This window comes from Mustelus asterias, chromosome 5, assembly GCF_964213995.1.
Source record: "Mustelus asterias chromosome 5, sMusAst1.hap1.1, whole genome shotgun sequence".
Classification (NCBI taxonomy): Eukaryota; Metazoa; Chordata; class Chondrichthyes; order Carcharhiniformes; family Triakidae; genus Mustelus; species Mustelus asterias.
In genome coordinates, this window is record NC_135805.1 from 125,017,799 (window position 1) to 125,034,757 (window position 16,959).

The 16,959-nt window shown below is 46.5% G+C and overlaps 1 protein-coding gene across 1 annotated transcript in view; it reads right to left on the minus strand.

Moving 5' to 3' along the window:
* The window catches only part of LOC144494018 (regulating synaptic membrane exocytosis protein 1-like), a gene marked incomplete at its 3' end in the record, with an annotated part of 567,179 nt that overhangs the window by 215,412 nt on the left and 334,808 nt on the right, over positions 1 to 16,959 (minus strand). The window contains exon 13 of the mRNA XM_078213592.1: positions 3,270 to 3,423. Within this exon, the coding sequence (XP_078069718.1) occupies positions 3,270 to 3,423 (154 nt within the window). The remainder of the gene's footprint in view (positions 1 to 3,269; positions 3,424 to 16,959) is intronic.

Genomic DNA, 16,959 nt, shown 5'->3' on the forward strand with positions numbered 1-16,959 from the left:
ACAAAAGGTTGTGAATCTGTGGAATTCCTTGCCCAGTGAAGCAATTGAGGCTACCTCATTGAATGTTTTTAAGGCAAGGATAGATACATTTTTGAACAGTAAAGGGTTATGGTGAGCGGGCGGGTAAGTGGAGCTGAGTCCACGAAAAGATCAGCCATGATCTTATTGAATGGCGGAGCAGACTCGAGGGGCCAGATGGCTACTCGTGCTCCTAGTTCTTAAGTTCTTATGTTCCTTCGGCCCTCCAAGCCTACACTGACCATGCTGCCCGAATTAACTAAAACCCTTCCAGGTACCATATCCCTCTATTCCCATCCTATTCATGTTTTTGTCCAGACGCCCGTTAAAAGTCACTATTGTATCTACTCCCACTACATCCCATGGCAGCGAGTTCCAGGCACCCACCACACTGTGTAAAAAAACTTGCCTCGTACATCTCATAGAACATAGAACAGTACAGCACAGAACAAGCCCTTCGGCCCACGATGTTGTGCCGAGCTTTATCTGAAACCAAGATCAAGCTATCCCATTCCCTATCATCCTGGTGTGCTCCATGTGCCTATCCAATAACCGCTTAAATGTTCCTAAAGTGTCTGACTCCACTATCACTGCAGGCAGTCCATTCCACACCCCAACCACTCTCTGCGTAAAGAACCTACCTCTGATATCCTTCCTATATCTCCCACCATGAACCCTGTAGTTATGCCCCCTTGTAATAGCTCCATCCACCCGAGGAAATAGTCTTTGAACGTTCACTCTATCTATCCCCTTCATCATTTTATAAACCTCTATTAAGTCTCCCCTCAGCCTCCTCCGCTCCAGAGAGAACAGCCCTTGCTCCCTCAACCTTTCCTCATAAGACCTACCCTCCAAACCAGGCAGCATCCTGGTAAATCTCCTCTGCACTCTTTCCAGCGCTTCCACATCCTTCCTATAGTGAGGTGACCAGAACTGCACACAATATTCCAAATGTGGTCTCACCAAGGTCCTGTACAGTTGCAGCATAACCCCACGGCTCTTAAACTCCAACCCCCTGTTAATAAAAGCTAACACACTATAGGCCTTCTTCACAGCTCTATCCACTTGAGTGGCAACCTTTAGAGATCTGTGGATATGGACCCCAAGATGGGGCGGCATGGTAGCACAGTGGTTAGCACTGCTGCTTCACAGCTCCAGGGTCCCGGGTTCGATTCCCGGCTCGGGTCACTGTCTGTGTGGAGTTTGCACATTCTCCTCGTGTCTGCGTGGGTTTCCTCCGGGTGCTCCGGTTTCCTCCCACAGTCCAAAGATGTGCGGGTTAGGTTGATTGGCCAGGTTAAAAATTGCCCCTTAGAGTCCTGAGATGTGTAGGTTAGAGGGATTAGCGGGTAAATATGTGGGGATAGGGCCTGGGTGGGATTGTGGTCGGTGCAGACTCGATGGGCCGAATGGCCTCCTTCTGCATTGTAGGGTTTCTATGATTCTAAGATCTCTCTGTTCCTCCACAGTCTTCAGAACCCTACCTTTGACCCTGTAATCCACATTTAAATTAGTCCTACCAAAATGAATCACCTCACATTTATCAGGGTTAAACTCCATTTGCCATTTTTCAGCCCAGCTTTGCATCCTATCTATGTCTCTTTGCAGCCTACAACAGCCCTCCACCTCATCCACTACTCCACCAATCTTGGTGTCATCAGCAAATTTACTGATCCACCCTTCAGCCCCCTCCTCTAAGTCATTAATAAAAATCACAAAGAGCAGAGGACCAAGCACTGATCCCTGTGGCACTCCGCTAGCAACCTGCCTCCAATCCGAAAATTTTCCATCGACCACCACCCTCTGTCTTCGATCAGACAGCCAGTTACCTATCCAATCGGCCAACTTTCCCTCTATCCCACACCTCCTCACTTTCATCATAAGCCAACCATGGGGGACCTTATCAAACGCCTTACTAAAATCCATGTATATGACATCAACTGCCCTACCTTCATCAACACACTTAGTTACCTCCTCAAAAAATTCTATCAAATTTGTGAGGCACGACTTGCCCTTCACGAATCCGTGCTGACTATCCCGGATTAATCCGCATCTTTCTAAATGGTCGTAAATCCCAACTCTAAGGACCTTTTCCATCAATTTACCAACCACCGAAGTAAGACTAACCGGTCTATAATTACCAGGGCCATTTCTATTCCCTTTCTTAAACAGAGGAACAACATTCGCCATTCTCCAGTCCTCTGGCACCATTCCCGTGGACAGCGAGGACCCAAAGATCAAAGCCAAAGGCTCTGCAATCTCATCCCTTGCCTCCCAAAGAATCCTAGGATACATTTCATCAGGCCCAGGGGACTTATCGACCTTCAGTTTATTCAAAACTGCCAGGACATCCTTCCTCCGAACATCTATTTCCTCTAGCCTATTAGCCTGTAACACCTTCTCTTCCTCAAAAACATGCCCCCTCTCCTTGGTGAACACTGAAGAAAAGTATTCATTCATCACCTCACCGATCTCTACTGACTCCATACACAAGTTTCCACTACTGTCCTTGACCGGCCCTAACCTCACCCTGGCCATTCTTTTATTCCTCACATAAGAGTAAAACTTTAAACTTTGCCCCTCGCTCCTTAAACCTGTGCCCCCTAGTAATTGACTCTTCCACCCTGGGAAAAAGCTTCTGACTATCCACTCTGTCCATGTCCCTCATATTCTTGCCGACTTCTATCAGGTCTCCCCTCAACCTCCATCGTTCCAGTGAAAACAAGCCAAGTTTCTCCAACCTCTCCGCATAGCTAATGCCCTCCATACCAGGCAACATCCTGGTAAATCTTTTCTGTACCCTCTCCAAAGCTTCCACATCTTTTTGGTCATGTGACGACCAGAATTGAACAAAGAACTCTGTTCTTTAACAGAACTTTAACCCAATTATTTTGAAGAGATTAGAGCCTCACTGTTAAAATAGCCAAGAGAGGAACCTGCAGATGAACGTATGAAGTGTGTGGATACTGTTACCCAATTGTATCATTTTAAAGGTTAAATATCTTCTCACGAGTCCCCTAATTTAAAACTTTCCAAGAAATGAATTAAAGCAATATTCCTGATGAGGAAAGAGAGCTCATTTTGAGGACACTTTATAAACCGTAAATGACATTCTATTTTGAACAGTGATTTCAAACATACATTACAGTTAACTTAATTCACAATCAATATGAATGGGTCTTTGTTATGCTGTGGATTTAGTTCAGAATTTAGCCTGATAGCTGAAAATACTAAAAGGACCAATGACTTACTTTGTAGCCTTTTACTGGGACTTTCTCCATGAACATGTCGGCGTGGCATGTAGGGTGATGGTTGAGGCAGAGGTAGAGATGATACATCATGTGTCTGAAGTTTGTACCAGTGAGGCTCGTCATCAAGCAATGCTGTCTCTAGCTCGATAAGGATCTGAAAAAGTACAACGTCATCCATATTCAGCAACAAAACAACAACGTACAGCAGAGGAACAAGCCCTTCGGCCCTCCAAACCTGTGCCGATGATGATGCCCTAGCTAAATTTTAAAAAACTTTCCGCTCTTACTCGGACCATAGCCCTCCATTCCCTCCCTATTCATGTACCCATCCAGATGACTCTTAAATGTTGCGAATGTGCCTGCTTCCACCACCTCCTCTGACAGCGGGTTGTAGGCACCCACCACTCTGTGTGAAAACCTTCCCCTGCACATCTCAATGAAACTTTTCCCCTCACACCTTAAACCTGTGCCCCTTGAAATTGACACTTCCACTCTTGATAAAAGCCTCTGATTGTCCACCCTGTCTATGCCTCTCATAATTTTATAGACCTCGATCAGGACTCCCATCAGCTTCCGTGTTTCCAGTGAAAACAATCCCAGTTTATTCAACCTCTTCTCACAGTCAACACCCTCGAAACCAGGCAACATCCTTGTGAACCTTCTTAGCACTCTCTCCAAAGCTTCCACATCCTTCTGGTAGTGTGGTGACCAGAGCTGCACGTAATACCTGACATGCGGCCTAACCAAGGTTTTATACAGCTGCAACATAATTCCCAACTCCTGTACTCAATGCCCCGGCTGATGAAGGCAAGCATGCCATCTGTCTTCTTAATCACTTTGGCCACCTGTCTTGCCACTTTTAGGGAACTGTGGACCTGCACGCCCAGATCCTTCTGTATGTATGAGGCAGAGGTAGAGATGAACGCCGTGGGGCGGCACGGTAGCACAGTGGTGGGGCGGCACGGTAGCACAGTGGTTAGCACTGCTGCTTCACAGCTCCAGGGTCCCGGGTTCGATTCCCGGCTTGGGTCACTGTCTGTGTGGAGTTTGCACATTCTCCTCGTGTCTGCGTGGGTTTCCTCCGGGTGCTCCGGTTTCCTCCCACAGTCCAAAGATGTGCGGGTTAGGTTGATTGGCCAGGTTAAAAATTGCCTCTTAGAGTCCTGAGATGTGTAGGTTAGAGGGATTAGTGGGTAAATATGTGGGGGTAGGGCCTGGGTGGGATTGTGGTCGGTGCAGACTCAATGGGCCGAATGGCCTCCTTCTGCACTGTAGGGTTTCTATGATTTCTATGATTTCTATGTTAATGTTCCTAAGGGTTCTGCCATTTGCAGTATAATTCACACCTAAATTTGTTCCTCCAAATGATTCACCTCCCATTTGTCCGGATTAAACTCCATCTGCCATTTCTGTACCCAAGTCTCCAATCTATCTATATCCTGTTGTATCCTCTGACAATCCCTGGCACAATCAGCAACTCCACCAATCTTTATGTAATCCGCATACTTACTAATCAGACCACCCACATGTTCCTCCAGATCAATTATATATACTACAAACAACAGAGGTCCTCGCACTGATCCCTGTGGAACACCATGAGATATAAATCTCCATTCTGAAAAACACCCTTCCACCGCTACTCTCTGTCTTCTATAACCAAACCAGTTCTGTATCCATCTAACCAGCCCACCCCGAATCCCATGTGATTTTAGTTTTTGTATCTGTCTGCCATGTGAGACCTTGTCAAATGCCTTACTAAAGTCCATATAAACTACATCCACAGCTCTCCCCTCACCAATTATCATTGTCACCTCTTCAAAAAACTCAAATCAAGTTGGTGAGACATGATCTTCCCCATACAAAACCATGCTGCCTGTCACTAACTAGTCCATTTTCTTCAAAATGTGCTTATATCCTGTCCCTCAGTATCTTCTCCAGAAGTTTCCTCATCACTGACGTCAAGCTCACCGGCCTATAATTTCCTGGATTATCCCCGCTTCCTTTCTTAAACAAGTGAACAACATTTGCTATTCTCTAGTCCACTGGAACCTAGCCTGTGGTCAAAGAGGATGTGAAGATATTTGTTAAGGCCCTAGCTTTTTCTCCCCCTTGCCTCCTGCAGTAACCTGGGACAGATCCCATCTGGCCCCGGGGACTTGTCTACCTGAATGCAATTTAGGATACCCAATACTTCCTCCTTCAATATATTGACATTCTCGAGAGCGTTCACACACCAATACCTGACTTCAACATCCGTCATGTCCTTCTCCTTGGTGAAAACCGTTACAAGGTACTCATTAAGGATCTCACCCGCTTCCTGTGGCTCCACACATAACTTCCCTCCATTGTCCTTGAGTGGACCTACTCTTTCTCTTGCTCCTAATATATGCATAAAAACCTTTATATGCCCTGAGTAACCTTTTGGTAATTACCAAAAGGTTACTCAGCCTTTTACCAGTACTTTGTTTGTATGGCAAAAATGGGTAGAGGTCAGGAATAGGAAGGGTGTAGTCAAAATGTTGGGGGGTTATTACAGGCCTCCCAACAGCCAGCTAGAAAAGATAGAGGAGCAGATATGTAGACATGTTTTTGAAAACATGCAAAAACATCAGGGTTATTGTGGTGGGTGATTTTAACTTTCCCAATATTGACTGGGACTCGCTTTCTGCCAAGGGCTTGGATGGGGTAGAATTTGAAAGAAGCGTCCAGAAGGGTTTCTTGTAACATTATGTAAACAGCCCAACTCAGCAAGGAGCCATATTAGACCTGGTATTGGGGAATGAGCCCAGCCAGGTGATCAAAGTTTCAGTAGGAGAGCATTTCGGGAACAGTGATCATAATTCTGTAAGGTTTAAGTTCTTGTGGATACAGTCAAGAGTGGTCCTCGAGCGAAGGTATTAAATTGGGGGAAGACAACAACAACATTAGGCAGGATCTGGAGAGTGTAGACTGGGGGAGGCTGTTTGAGGGTAAATCAACATCCGACATGTGGGAGTCTTTTAAATATCAGTTGATTGGAATTCAGGACCGGCATGTACCTATGAGGATGAAGGATAAGTATGGCAAATATTGGGAACCCTGGATAGCGAGGGATATTATGAACCTTCTCAAAAAGAAAAAGCAAGCATTCATAAGGTCTAAAAGGCTTCGGTAGCACAATGGTTAGCACTGCTGCTTCACAGCTCCAGGGACCTGGGTTCGATTCCCAGCTTGGGTCACTGTTCTGTGTGGAGTTTGCACATTCTCCTCGTGTCTGCATGGGTTTCCTCCAGGTGCTCCGGTTTCCTCCCACAGTCCAAAGATGTGCGGGTTAGGTTGATTCGCCATGCTAAAATTGCCCCTTAGTGTCCTGAGATGCGTAGGTTAGAGGGATTAGTGGGTGGGATAGGGGGTAGGGCCTGTGGTCGGTGCAGACTCGATGGGCCGAATGGCCTCTTTCTGTACTGTAGGGTTTCTATGATTTCTATGAAAGTAGGAAGGAACTTAAGGAAGGATTAGGAGGGCTAAAAGGGGTCATGAAAAGTCCTTGGCAAACAGGATTAAGGAAAATCTTGAGGCATTTTATACATATGTAAAGAGCAAGAGGGTAGCCAGGGAAAGGGTTGGCCCACTCAAGGATAGAACCACAGAACCATAGAAAATTACAGCTCAGAAACAGGCCTTTTGGCCCTTCTTGTCTGTGCCAAACCATTTTTTGCCTAGTCCCACTGACCTGCACTTGGACCATATCCCTCCACACCCCTCTCATCCATGAACCCGTCCAAGTTTTTCTTAAATGTTAAAAGTGACCCCACATTTACCACTTTATCCGGCAGCTCATTCCACACTCCCACCACTCTCTGTGTGAAGAAGCCCCCCCTAATATTCCCTTTAAACTTTTCCCCCCTCATCCTTAACCCATGTCCTCTAGTTATTTTCTTCCCGAGCCTCCGTGGAAAAAGCCTGCTTGCATTCACTCTATCTATACCCATCATAATTTTATACACCTCTATCAAATCTCCCCTCAATCTTCTACGCTCCAGGGAATAAAGTCCCAACCTATTCAATCTCTCTCTGTAACTCAGCTTCTCAAGTCCCGGCAACATCCTTGTGAACCTTCTCTGCACTCTTTCAACCTTATTTACATCCTTCCTGTAACTAGGTGACCAAAACTGTACACAGTACTCCAAATTCGGCCTCACCAATGTCTTATATAACCTTACCATAACACTCCAACTTTTATACTCGATACTCCGATTTATAAAGGCCAATGTACCAAAGGCACTCTTTACGACCCTATCCACCTGTGACGTCACTTTTAGGGAATTCTGTACCTGTATTCCCAGATCCCTCTGTTCAACTGCACTCTTCAGAGTTCTACCATTTACCCTGTACGTTCTACTTTGGTTTGTCCTTCCAATGTGCAATATCTCACACTTGTCTGCGTTAAATTCCATTTGCCATTTTTCAGCCCATTTTTCCAGTTGGTCCAAATCCCTCTGCAAGCTTTGAAAACCTTCCTCACTGTCCACTACACCTCCAATCTTTGTATCATCAGCAAACTTGCTGATCCAATTTACCACATTATCATCCAGATCATTGATATCGATGACAAATAACAATGGACCCAACACCGATCCCTGCAGCACACCACTAGTCACAGGCCTCCATAGTGGAGGGAATCTATGCAAGGAGCCAGAGGAAATGGGCCAGATACTAAATGAATCTCATTAGTGACAGACAGCATGGTTTTGTAAGAGGGGGGTTGTGCCTTACAAATTTGGAGGAGTTTTTTGAGGAAGTGACAAAAACAGTTGACGAAGGAAGGGCCGTGGATGCCGTCTATATGGATTTCAGTTCGGCATTTGACAAAGTCCCACATGGCAGGTTGGTTAAGAAGGTTAAGGCTCATGGGATACAAGGAGAAGTGGGTAGATGGGTGGAGAACTGACTTGGCCATAGGAGACGGAGGGTAGCGGTCGAAGGGTCTTTTTCCGGCTGGAGGTCTGTGACCAGTGGTGTTCCGCAGGGCTCTGTACTGGGACCTCTGCTATTTGTGATATATATAAATGATTTGGAAGAAGGTGTAACTGGTGTTATCAGCAAGTTTGCGGATGACACGAAGATGGCTGGACTTGCGGATAGCGATGAGCATTGTCGGGCAATACAGCAGGATATAGATAGGCTGGAAAATTGGGCGGAGAGGTGGCAGATGGAATTTAATCCGGATAAATGCGAAGTGATGCATTTTGGAAGAAATAATGTTGGGAGGAGTTATACAATAAATGGCAGAGTCATCAAGAGTATAGAAACACAGAGGGACCTAGGTGTGCAAGTCCACAAATCCTTGAAGGTGGCAACACAGGTGGAGAAGGTGGTGAAGAAGGCATATGGTATGCTTGCCTTTATAGGATGGGGTATAAAGTATAAAAGCTGGCGTCTGATGATGCAGCTGTATAAAACGCTGGTTAGGCCACATTTGGAGTACTGCATCCAGTTCTGATCGCCGCACTACCAGAAGGACGTGGAGGCGTTAGAGAGAGTGGAGAGAAGGTTTACCAGGATGTTGCCTGGTATGGAGGGTCTTAGCTATGAGGAGAGATTGGGTAAACTGGAGTTGTTCTCCCTGGAAAGACGGAGAATGAGGGGAGATCTAATAGAGGTGTACAAGATTATGAAGGGGATAGATAGGGTGAACAGTGGGAAGCTTTTTCCCAGATCAGAAGTGACGATCACGAGGGGTCATGGGCTCAAGGTGAGAGGGGCGAAGTATAACTCAGATATTAGAGGGATGTTTTTTACACAGAGGGTGGTGGGGGCCTGTAATGCGCTTCCAAGTAGGGTGGTGGAAGCAGACACGCTGACATCGTTTAAGACTTACCTGGATAGTCACATGAGCAGCCTGGGAATGGAGGGATACAAACCATTGGTCTAGTTGGATCAAGAAGCGGCACAGGCTTGGAGGGCCGAAGGGCCTGTTTCCTGTGCTGTACTGTTCTTTGAATACTTTGCCTCAGTATTCACCAAAGAGAAGGACTTGATGGATGAGAAGCCTAGGGTAGGGTGTGTAGATATTCTGGATCATGTCAATATCAAAAAGGAGGGGGGATTGGGTGTCTTAAAAGCATGAAAGTAGATAAGTCCCCAGAGCTTGATGCGATCTACCCTAGAATACTGAGGGAGGCAAGGGAGGAAATTGCTGGGGCCTTGACAGAAATCTTTGCATCCTCATTGGCTACAGGTGAAGTTCCAGAGGACTGGAGAATAGCCAATGTTGTTCCATTATTTAAGAAGGACAGGGATAATCCAGGAAATTATAGGCTGGTGAGCCTTACGTCAATGATAGGGACAGGATTTATTCACATTTGGAAACAAACTGACTTATTAGTGATAGCATGGTTTTGTGAAGGGGAGGTCATGCTTCACTAACTTGATTGAGTCTTTTGAGAAAGTGATGAAGATGATAGATGAGAGAAAGGCACTGGATGTTGTATACATGGACTTTAGTGAAGCCTTTCACAAGGTACCTCAGGGTAGACTGGTACAAAAGGTGAAGTCACAAGGGATCAGAGAAGAGCTGGCAAAATGGATACAGAACTGGCTTGGCCATAGAAGTCATGATTGTGGAGATGCCGGCATTGGACTGGGGTAAACACAGTAAGAAGTTTAACAACACCAGGTTAAAGACGAACAGATTTATTTGGCAGCAAAAGCCACCAGCTTTTGGAACAGGCTGTTCCTTCATCAGGTGGTGTGAGTTCTGATCACAAACAGGGCTTTGTGCCATGTTTGTGATCAGAACTCACACCCACCTGACAAAGGAACAGCCTGTTCCGAAAGCTGGTGGCTTTTGCTGCCAAATAAAGCTGTTGGACTTTAACCTGGTGTTGTTAAACTTCTTTCTTGGCCATAGAAGACAGAGGGTAGCAGTAAAGGGGTGCTTTTCTGAATGGAAGGCTGTGACTAGCGGTGTTCATGATGTGGAGATGCCGGCGTTGGACTGGGGTAAACACAGTAAGAAGTTTAACAACACCAGGTTAAAGTCCAACAGGTTTATTTGGTAGCAAAAGCCACACAAGCTTTCGGAGCTCCAAGCCCCTTCTTCAGGTGAGTGGGAATTCTGTTTACAAACAGAGCTTATAAAGACACAGACTCAATTTACATGAACAATGGTTGGAATGCGAATACTTACAACTAATCAAGTCTTTAAGATACAAACAATGTGAGTGGAGAGAGCATCAAGACAGGCTAAAAAGATGTGTATTGTCTCCAGACAAGACAGCCAGTGAAACTCTGCAGGTCCAGGCAAGCTGTGGGGGTTATAAATAGTGTGACATGAACCCAATATCCCAGTTGAGGCCGTCCTCGTGCGGAACTTGGCTATCAGTTTCTGCTCAGCGACTCTGCGCCGTCGTGTGTCACTGTCAGAGTTTCACTGGCTGTCTTGTCTGGAGACAATACACATCTTTTTAGCCTGTCTTGATGCTCTCTCCACTCACGTTGTTTGTATCTTAAAGACTTGATTAGCTGTAAGTATTTGCATTCCAACCATTATTCATGTAAATTGAGTCTGTGTCTTTATATGCCCTGTTTGTGAACAGAATTCCCACTCACCTGAAGAAGGGGCTTGGAGCTCCGAAAGCTTGTGTGGCTTTTGCTACCAAATAAACCTGTTGGACTTTAACCTGGTGTTGTTAAACTTCTTACTCGCGGTGTTCCACAGGGACAAGTTCTGGGCCCTTTGTTGTTTGTAATATATATAAATGATTTGGAGGAAAGTGTAGCTGGTCTGATTTGTAAGTTCGCAGACGATACAAAAATTGGTGGAATTGCGGATAGTGAAGAGGATTGTCAGAGGATACAGCAAGGTGTCAACTGGTTGGAGACTTGGGCAGATAAATGTGAGGTAATGCATTTTGGGATGTCCAATGCATGTAGGAATTATACAATAAATGGTAGAACCCTTCGGAGAATTGACAGGCAGAGAGATCTGGGCATCCATGTCCACGATCACTGAAAGTGGCAAGCAGGTGGATAAGGTAGCCAAGAAGGCATACGGCATGCTTGCCTTCATTGGTTGGGGCATTGAGTATAAAAATTGTCTGGTCATGCTGCAGCTGCGCAGAACCATAGTTAGGCCTCATTTGGAATATTGTGTACAATTCTGGTAGTCACACTACCAGAAGTATGTGGATGCTTTGGAGAGGGTACAGAAGAGGTTTACCAGGATGTTGTCTGGTCTGGAGGGTATTAAGCTATGAGGAGAGTTTGGATGAACTCAGTTTGTTCTCACTGGAATGCTGGAAGTTGAGGGGCGACCTGAAAGAGGTTTGTGGCATGGACAGAGTGGATAGTCAGATGCTCTTTCCTAAGGTAGAAAACTCAAGTACTCGGGGACATAGATTTAAGGTGCATGGGGAAAAGTTGAAAAGAGATGTGCAAGGCAAGTTTTTTTTTACACAGAGAATAGTGAATGTCTGGAACGCGCTGCCCGGGGAGGTGGTGGGAGCAGGTACAATCGCGGCATTTAAGGGGCATCTAGACGAATATATGAATAGGATGAAAATGGAAGGATTTGGACTCCGTAAGTGCATACGGTTTTAGTTTAGGCAGGCATCATGATCGGCAGGCTTGGAGGGCCGAGGGGCCTGTTCCTGTGCTCTATTGTTCTTTGTTCTTTCCCGCTCAACATGCTGCCATGGCCAGCACCCCCACCCACTGTCCAACTTCCCCAGCCCAATGTCCAGCTCCCTCACGCCCATAATCCAGCCCGCTCCCACCCATAGTCCAGCTGCCCCCGCCCACTGTCCAGCTTCCCCCTGCCCATAGTCCACTTCCCCACACACTGTCTAGCTGCCCCTGCCCACAGTCCAGTTCTCCCACCACACTGTCCAGCTGCCCCCCCACCACACCTGCTATCCGCGCCCCCCCCCCCCCCCCCCCCCACTGTCCAACTCTCCCCCCAGCCCACTTTCCAATTACCCCCCCCCAGCCCACTGTCCGACTCCCTCCGCCGCCCAGTGTCTGGCTCCCCCCCACCCCGCCCACTGTCTGGCTCCCCCCCGGCCCACTGTCCAGCATTCACCCCCTTGCCCATTGTCTCGTAGTAACCCCCCTGTCCACTGGTCAAACCCCTTCCCCACTACCCAGCTTCCCCCTGCCCAACGCTCACCCCCCCCCCACCCACTGTCCAGCACTCACCCCCCGCCCACCCACTGTCCAGCGCTCACCCCCTTGCCCACTATCCAGCTTCCCCCTGCCCAACGCTCACCCCCCCCCCCTACCCACTGTCCAGCACTCACCCCCCGCCCACGGTCCAGCACCCAGTCCCCCGCCCACTGTCCAGTGCTAACCCCCCACCCCGCCCACTGTCCAGTGCTAACCCCCCACCCCCCAACTGTCCAGCGCTCACCCCCTTGCCCACTGTCCAATGCTCACCTCCCCGCCCACAGCCCAGTGCTCACCCCCCACTGTCCACAGTCCACTGTCTAGTGCTCACCCCCCTGCCCACTGTCCTGTTCTGCAGCCCCCTCCACCACTCCCCCACCCCCCCCCCCCCCTCCCCCACCACCCACTGTCCAGCAGCTAAATGTCACCAGGCTACTGAGGAAAACCATATGTTTCTATGTTTATGTTTCTATGTTGATATTGTTCCTTTAGGTATTATCCCTCTAAGCAACAATAAATTTTAGTATAAATAGCTTGCTCATGCAAACATTCTTCCTGCCTCTGGTATCCACTGTTTAAGTCACCCTCTAGGATTTAAACACTAAATAGGCTGACATTCCAGAGCAGTACTGAGGGAATACTGCAGTGTGAGAGGTGCTGTCAAATGCAAGGTGGCCAAGTGTCCCAGATTTCCCCAGCCTGTCCTTGAATTTGGTTTTTTGCCTTCCATCCTGTGTCAAACCTTGTCGAGATGCATTTTATCTCCAGAATTTACCCGAATTTGCATGTTTTGTGTCTGAACATGCCCACTCTGCTGCTGCACGTGCAGACTTTAGCCCAGGTAGCCAAAAAACACAAAGGAAGCACTGGCCAGCACTCTCCTCGTAGTTGCTCAGCTTTGGCAGCTATCTTTGGCAGGTTTGTGTCTGGGACAGCTGAAAGAGATTTATTAGTTGCCTTTGATATGAGGTTATGAATCTGGGTGTTTTTCATAAGATATTAAGTACCTAGAGTCATAGAGGTTTACAGCATGGAAACAGGCCCTGCAGCCCAACTTGTCCATGCCGCCCTTTCTTTTTAAACCCCTAAGCTAATCCCAATTGCCTGTATTTGGCCCATATCCCTCGATACCCATCTTACCCATGTAACTATCTAAATGCTTTTTAAAAGACAAAATTGTACCCATCTCTACTACTACCTCTGGCAGCTTGTTCCAGACATTCACCAACCCTGTGTGTGAAAAAATTGCCCCTCTGGACACTTTTGTATCTCTCCCCTCTCACCTTAAACCTATGCCCTCTAGTTTTAGACTCCCCTACCTTTGGGAAAAGATATTGGCTATCTAGCTGATCGATGCCCCTCATTATTTTGTAGACCTCTATAAGATCACCCTTCAGCCTTCTATGCTCCAGCGAAAAAAGCGCGAGTCTATCCAACCTCTCCTTATAACTCAAACCATCAAGACCTGGTAGCATCCTAGTAAATCTCTTCTGCACTCTTTCTAGTTTAGTAATATCCTTTCTATAACAGGGTGACCAGAATTGTACACAGTATTCCAAGTGTGGCCTTACCAATGTCTTGTACAACTTCAACAAGACGTCCCAACTCTTTTATTCAATGTTCTGACCAATGAAACCAAGCATGCTGAATGCCTTCTTCACCAGTCTGTCCACCTGTGACTCCACTTTCAAGGAACTATGAACACGTACCCCTAGATCTCTCTGTTCTATAACTCTCCCCAATGCTCTACCACTAACTGAGTAAGTCCTGCCCTGGTTCAATCCACTCAAATGCATCACCTCGCATTTGTCTAAATTAAACTCCATCTGCCATTCGTCAGCCTACTGACCCAATCGGAGGTGTAAGGGGAAAAGCACACTTTAAAATGGCTGCCTGGCACATAGAGTTAACTGGGAAAGGAGCCAAAAAAGCAGACACCGGCTCCCACTTATCAGAAATCACTTTAAATCAAAACCTAACAGACAAGTCATTTCTTAATCACAGACAGTGACTCAGAGTAAACAAACACCTCAGGAAGCCAAGCCGAGGGTCGAGACATCTTTTAAGATAAGGAAAACCCGAGACAAAGGGAATAGATTAGCCAGAGGAAGAGCAGGAAAATATGAATGCGAGGAAACCAATTAACACCTGAATGAGCCAAAACCAACCATTGATAGATACAGACATAAGGAAATGTACCCATTCATAAGAACAATACTATGTTAAATGTCTATATCTGTTTGTACCTGCCTAAACGATGTGATAATGTTCAAATCACCGGTCCATCCATTGTGTAGAGAGTATAAAGATGGACCGCTCCCGACATCTTACCGAGAGAAGGTCTACTACAGACATGTGCCTTGTCTCCACGGAGCTCCGTTAAATAAATCGTGTTTTCTGAATCTCGAAGTCTGACTACTAGTGGATTTTTCCCACAACAAATTGGCGTAGTCGGCTAGGATCCTATTACTGGTGAGATCGATTGGCCACGATCGCAACCGGGGTAGAGATCGCGGAATCTGAGAGAGTCAGACTGGATCAGAAAATACAGTTTACAAGGGGGAAATATTTGTACTGTGTATTTGTTATAGTGATAAGTACTAACTGCTGATAGTAATAAGTAACTGTGATTTGTGCTGATCGACAAAAGGACAAGGTAGTGCCTGTCTCAAAACCTCTGCCTTAGACTGGCTATTAAGAGCAGAAATCTGCCACGTGAAGGTCAGGAATTGAAGTGAGTGAGAGACACCAAGGGCACTAAAGGATTGTGAAGCACAAAAGGGCAGAAGTCGGTTTAACATCAAACTCTGTAGTGGTGAACAGACACAGAGTTACCAGCTGATTGCATGAAAGTATTGAAAAGTTGGGAACTGTACTGTCAATGTTGTGAAAAGCGGGGCGGAACAGGAGCTTGATCAACTCTGACCTAAACCGGACTCCGGTGGAGAAGCACATTGCCGAAGTGGTAATCGTGGAAGCCGTGAGTATAATCTGAAACCCTGTAACGTCAGTGAAACACGGTGTGAGAATAGCAATAATGGCCGGGGGTAGTGAAGTCCCTACGGTAGAGAGCACACTTTGCTAAGAATAGTAATAGTGGCCGGGGGTTGTGAAGTCCCTGCGGTAGAGAGCACACTTTACTAAAGAGTAATCGTGGCCGGGGTTAGTGAAATCTGCGAAATGGCAGATAGTGGAGTTAAAAGGGGATCTGCAGGTTCCCAGATTGAAATCTACATGACAGACAGGAAGGAGTTAATAAAGAGAATGCAAAAGGATGGCTGGGATACTTCTCAAACCTTAGAGCAGCAGAGAAAATGGATAAAGAAAAAAGAAACAAAACAAAGAAAATAGGAGTAATGTTAACACATCAGTTAGCAGGTCTAATTGAACAAGTAGTTGCCTCTTCTAGGAAATGGAGGGAAGATAAAGAAAGAATTAGAGAATTAGAATCCCGAGTGAGGGAACTGGAAAAGCAAAATCAGGTTTTATAAAGGCAGTGGGGAGGAGAAACTGATCCTCTACCTTCTTATGAGTCTACCCAGCGAGGACCAACCACTCCCTCAGAGGAATGGGAACAGCTGGAGCACAACTTAGCGCCCATAACCCGAGGGGGAACAGCAACGCGACCAAACCAGGTGAGAGACAGCAGATAATGGCTTCCCTGGGCAAATTACAAACAAGAAACGCGAACACTAAATTCTGGGAAGAATTAGACACAATCTGGGTAGGACACCAATTACACCTAAGAGACGTACACCAGCTGGTCAGGGAAGCCTGTCCAGCGGATAAGTGGAGGCAGGTAGTAGGTGGACCCGCTGCCCCTATAGCACAGGATTATAATGGGGGACAGTGGACACATGTAATCCCCCTAACAGCAGAGTTAGATGCCCAACAGGCACCCTTCTTACAGTTTAAAGAAGAAATTCAGAGGGTCTTAGGGAATGCTCCCACTAACTGGAGCAGAATTACCACCACAAGGCAGCTAAAAGGAGAAGGAGCCTCTGAGTACAGGGAACGACTGTTCCGGATATACCAAGAGTGCTCAGGACAAGGGAACCCAGGGCGAGGGGATTGAGCGTTCATCCAGGCTTTTAAGGATGGACTCTCTAGTTCTCACCAGGTCATCCTAAAAATGGGAGTGATTATGTCCCAAGATTACGATGAATTGGTCGAATGGGCGAGTGGCATACCTGGAGGTGGATAGGAGAGATCTTAGTTTTTGTATTTCAGTGTGTTTGTGAGATCTGGTAGCTTGTCGAATGTAGGTGGTTGTTGTTGTATTAGATTGAGAGCAGGGAGCTGCAGAAGCCTCTTTGTTCCTGTGGAATGTTTGTTGCAGGCAGTGGGTGCAGTACATTGCACCTTGGTTTAGCCTCAGGGGGCTGGGAGAGTGTTAAAACTGTTAAAGGTTAAAGTGATAAGATTTCTTGAATCTACTTCTGTTTTGAGTTAATTACAGTTTGGAAGAAAGAAGAATAAAAGCCTAATCAACGTTCTGTATTCTCTTTGAATGTTTTACTCTCATCCCAGTTTGAAATGTTAA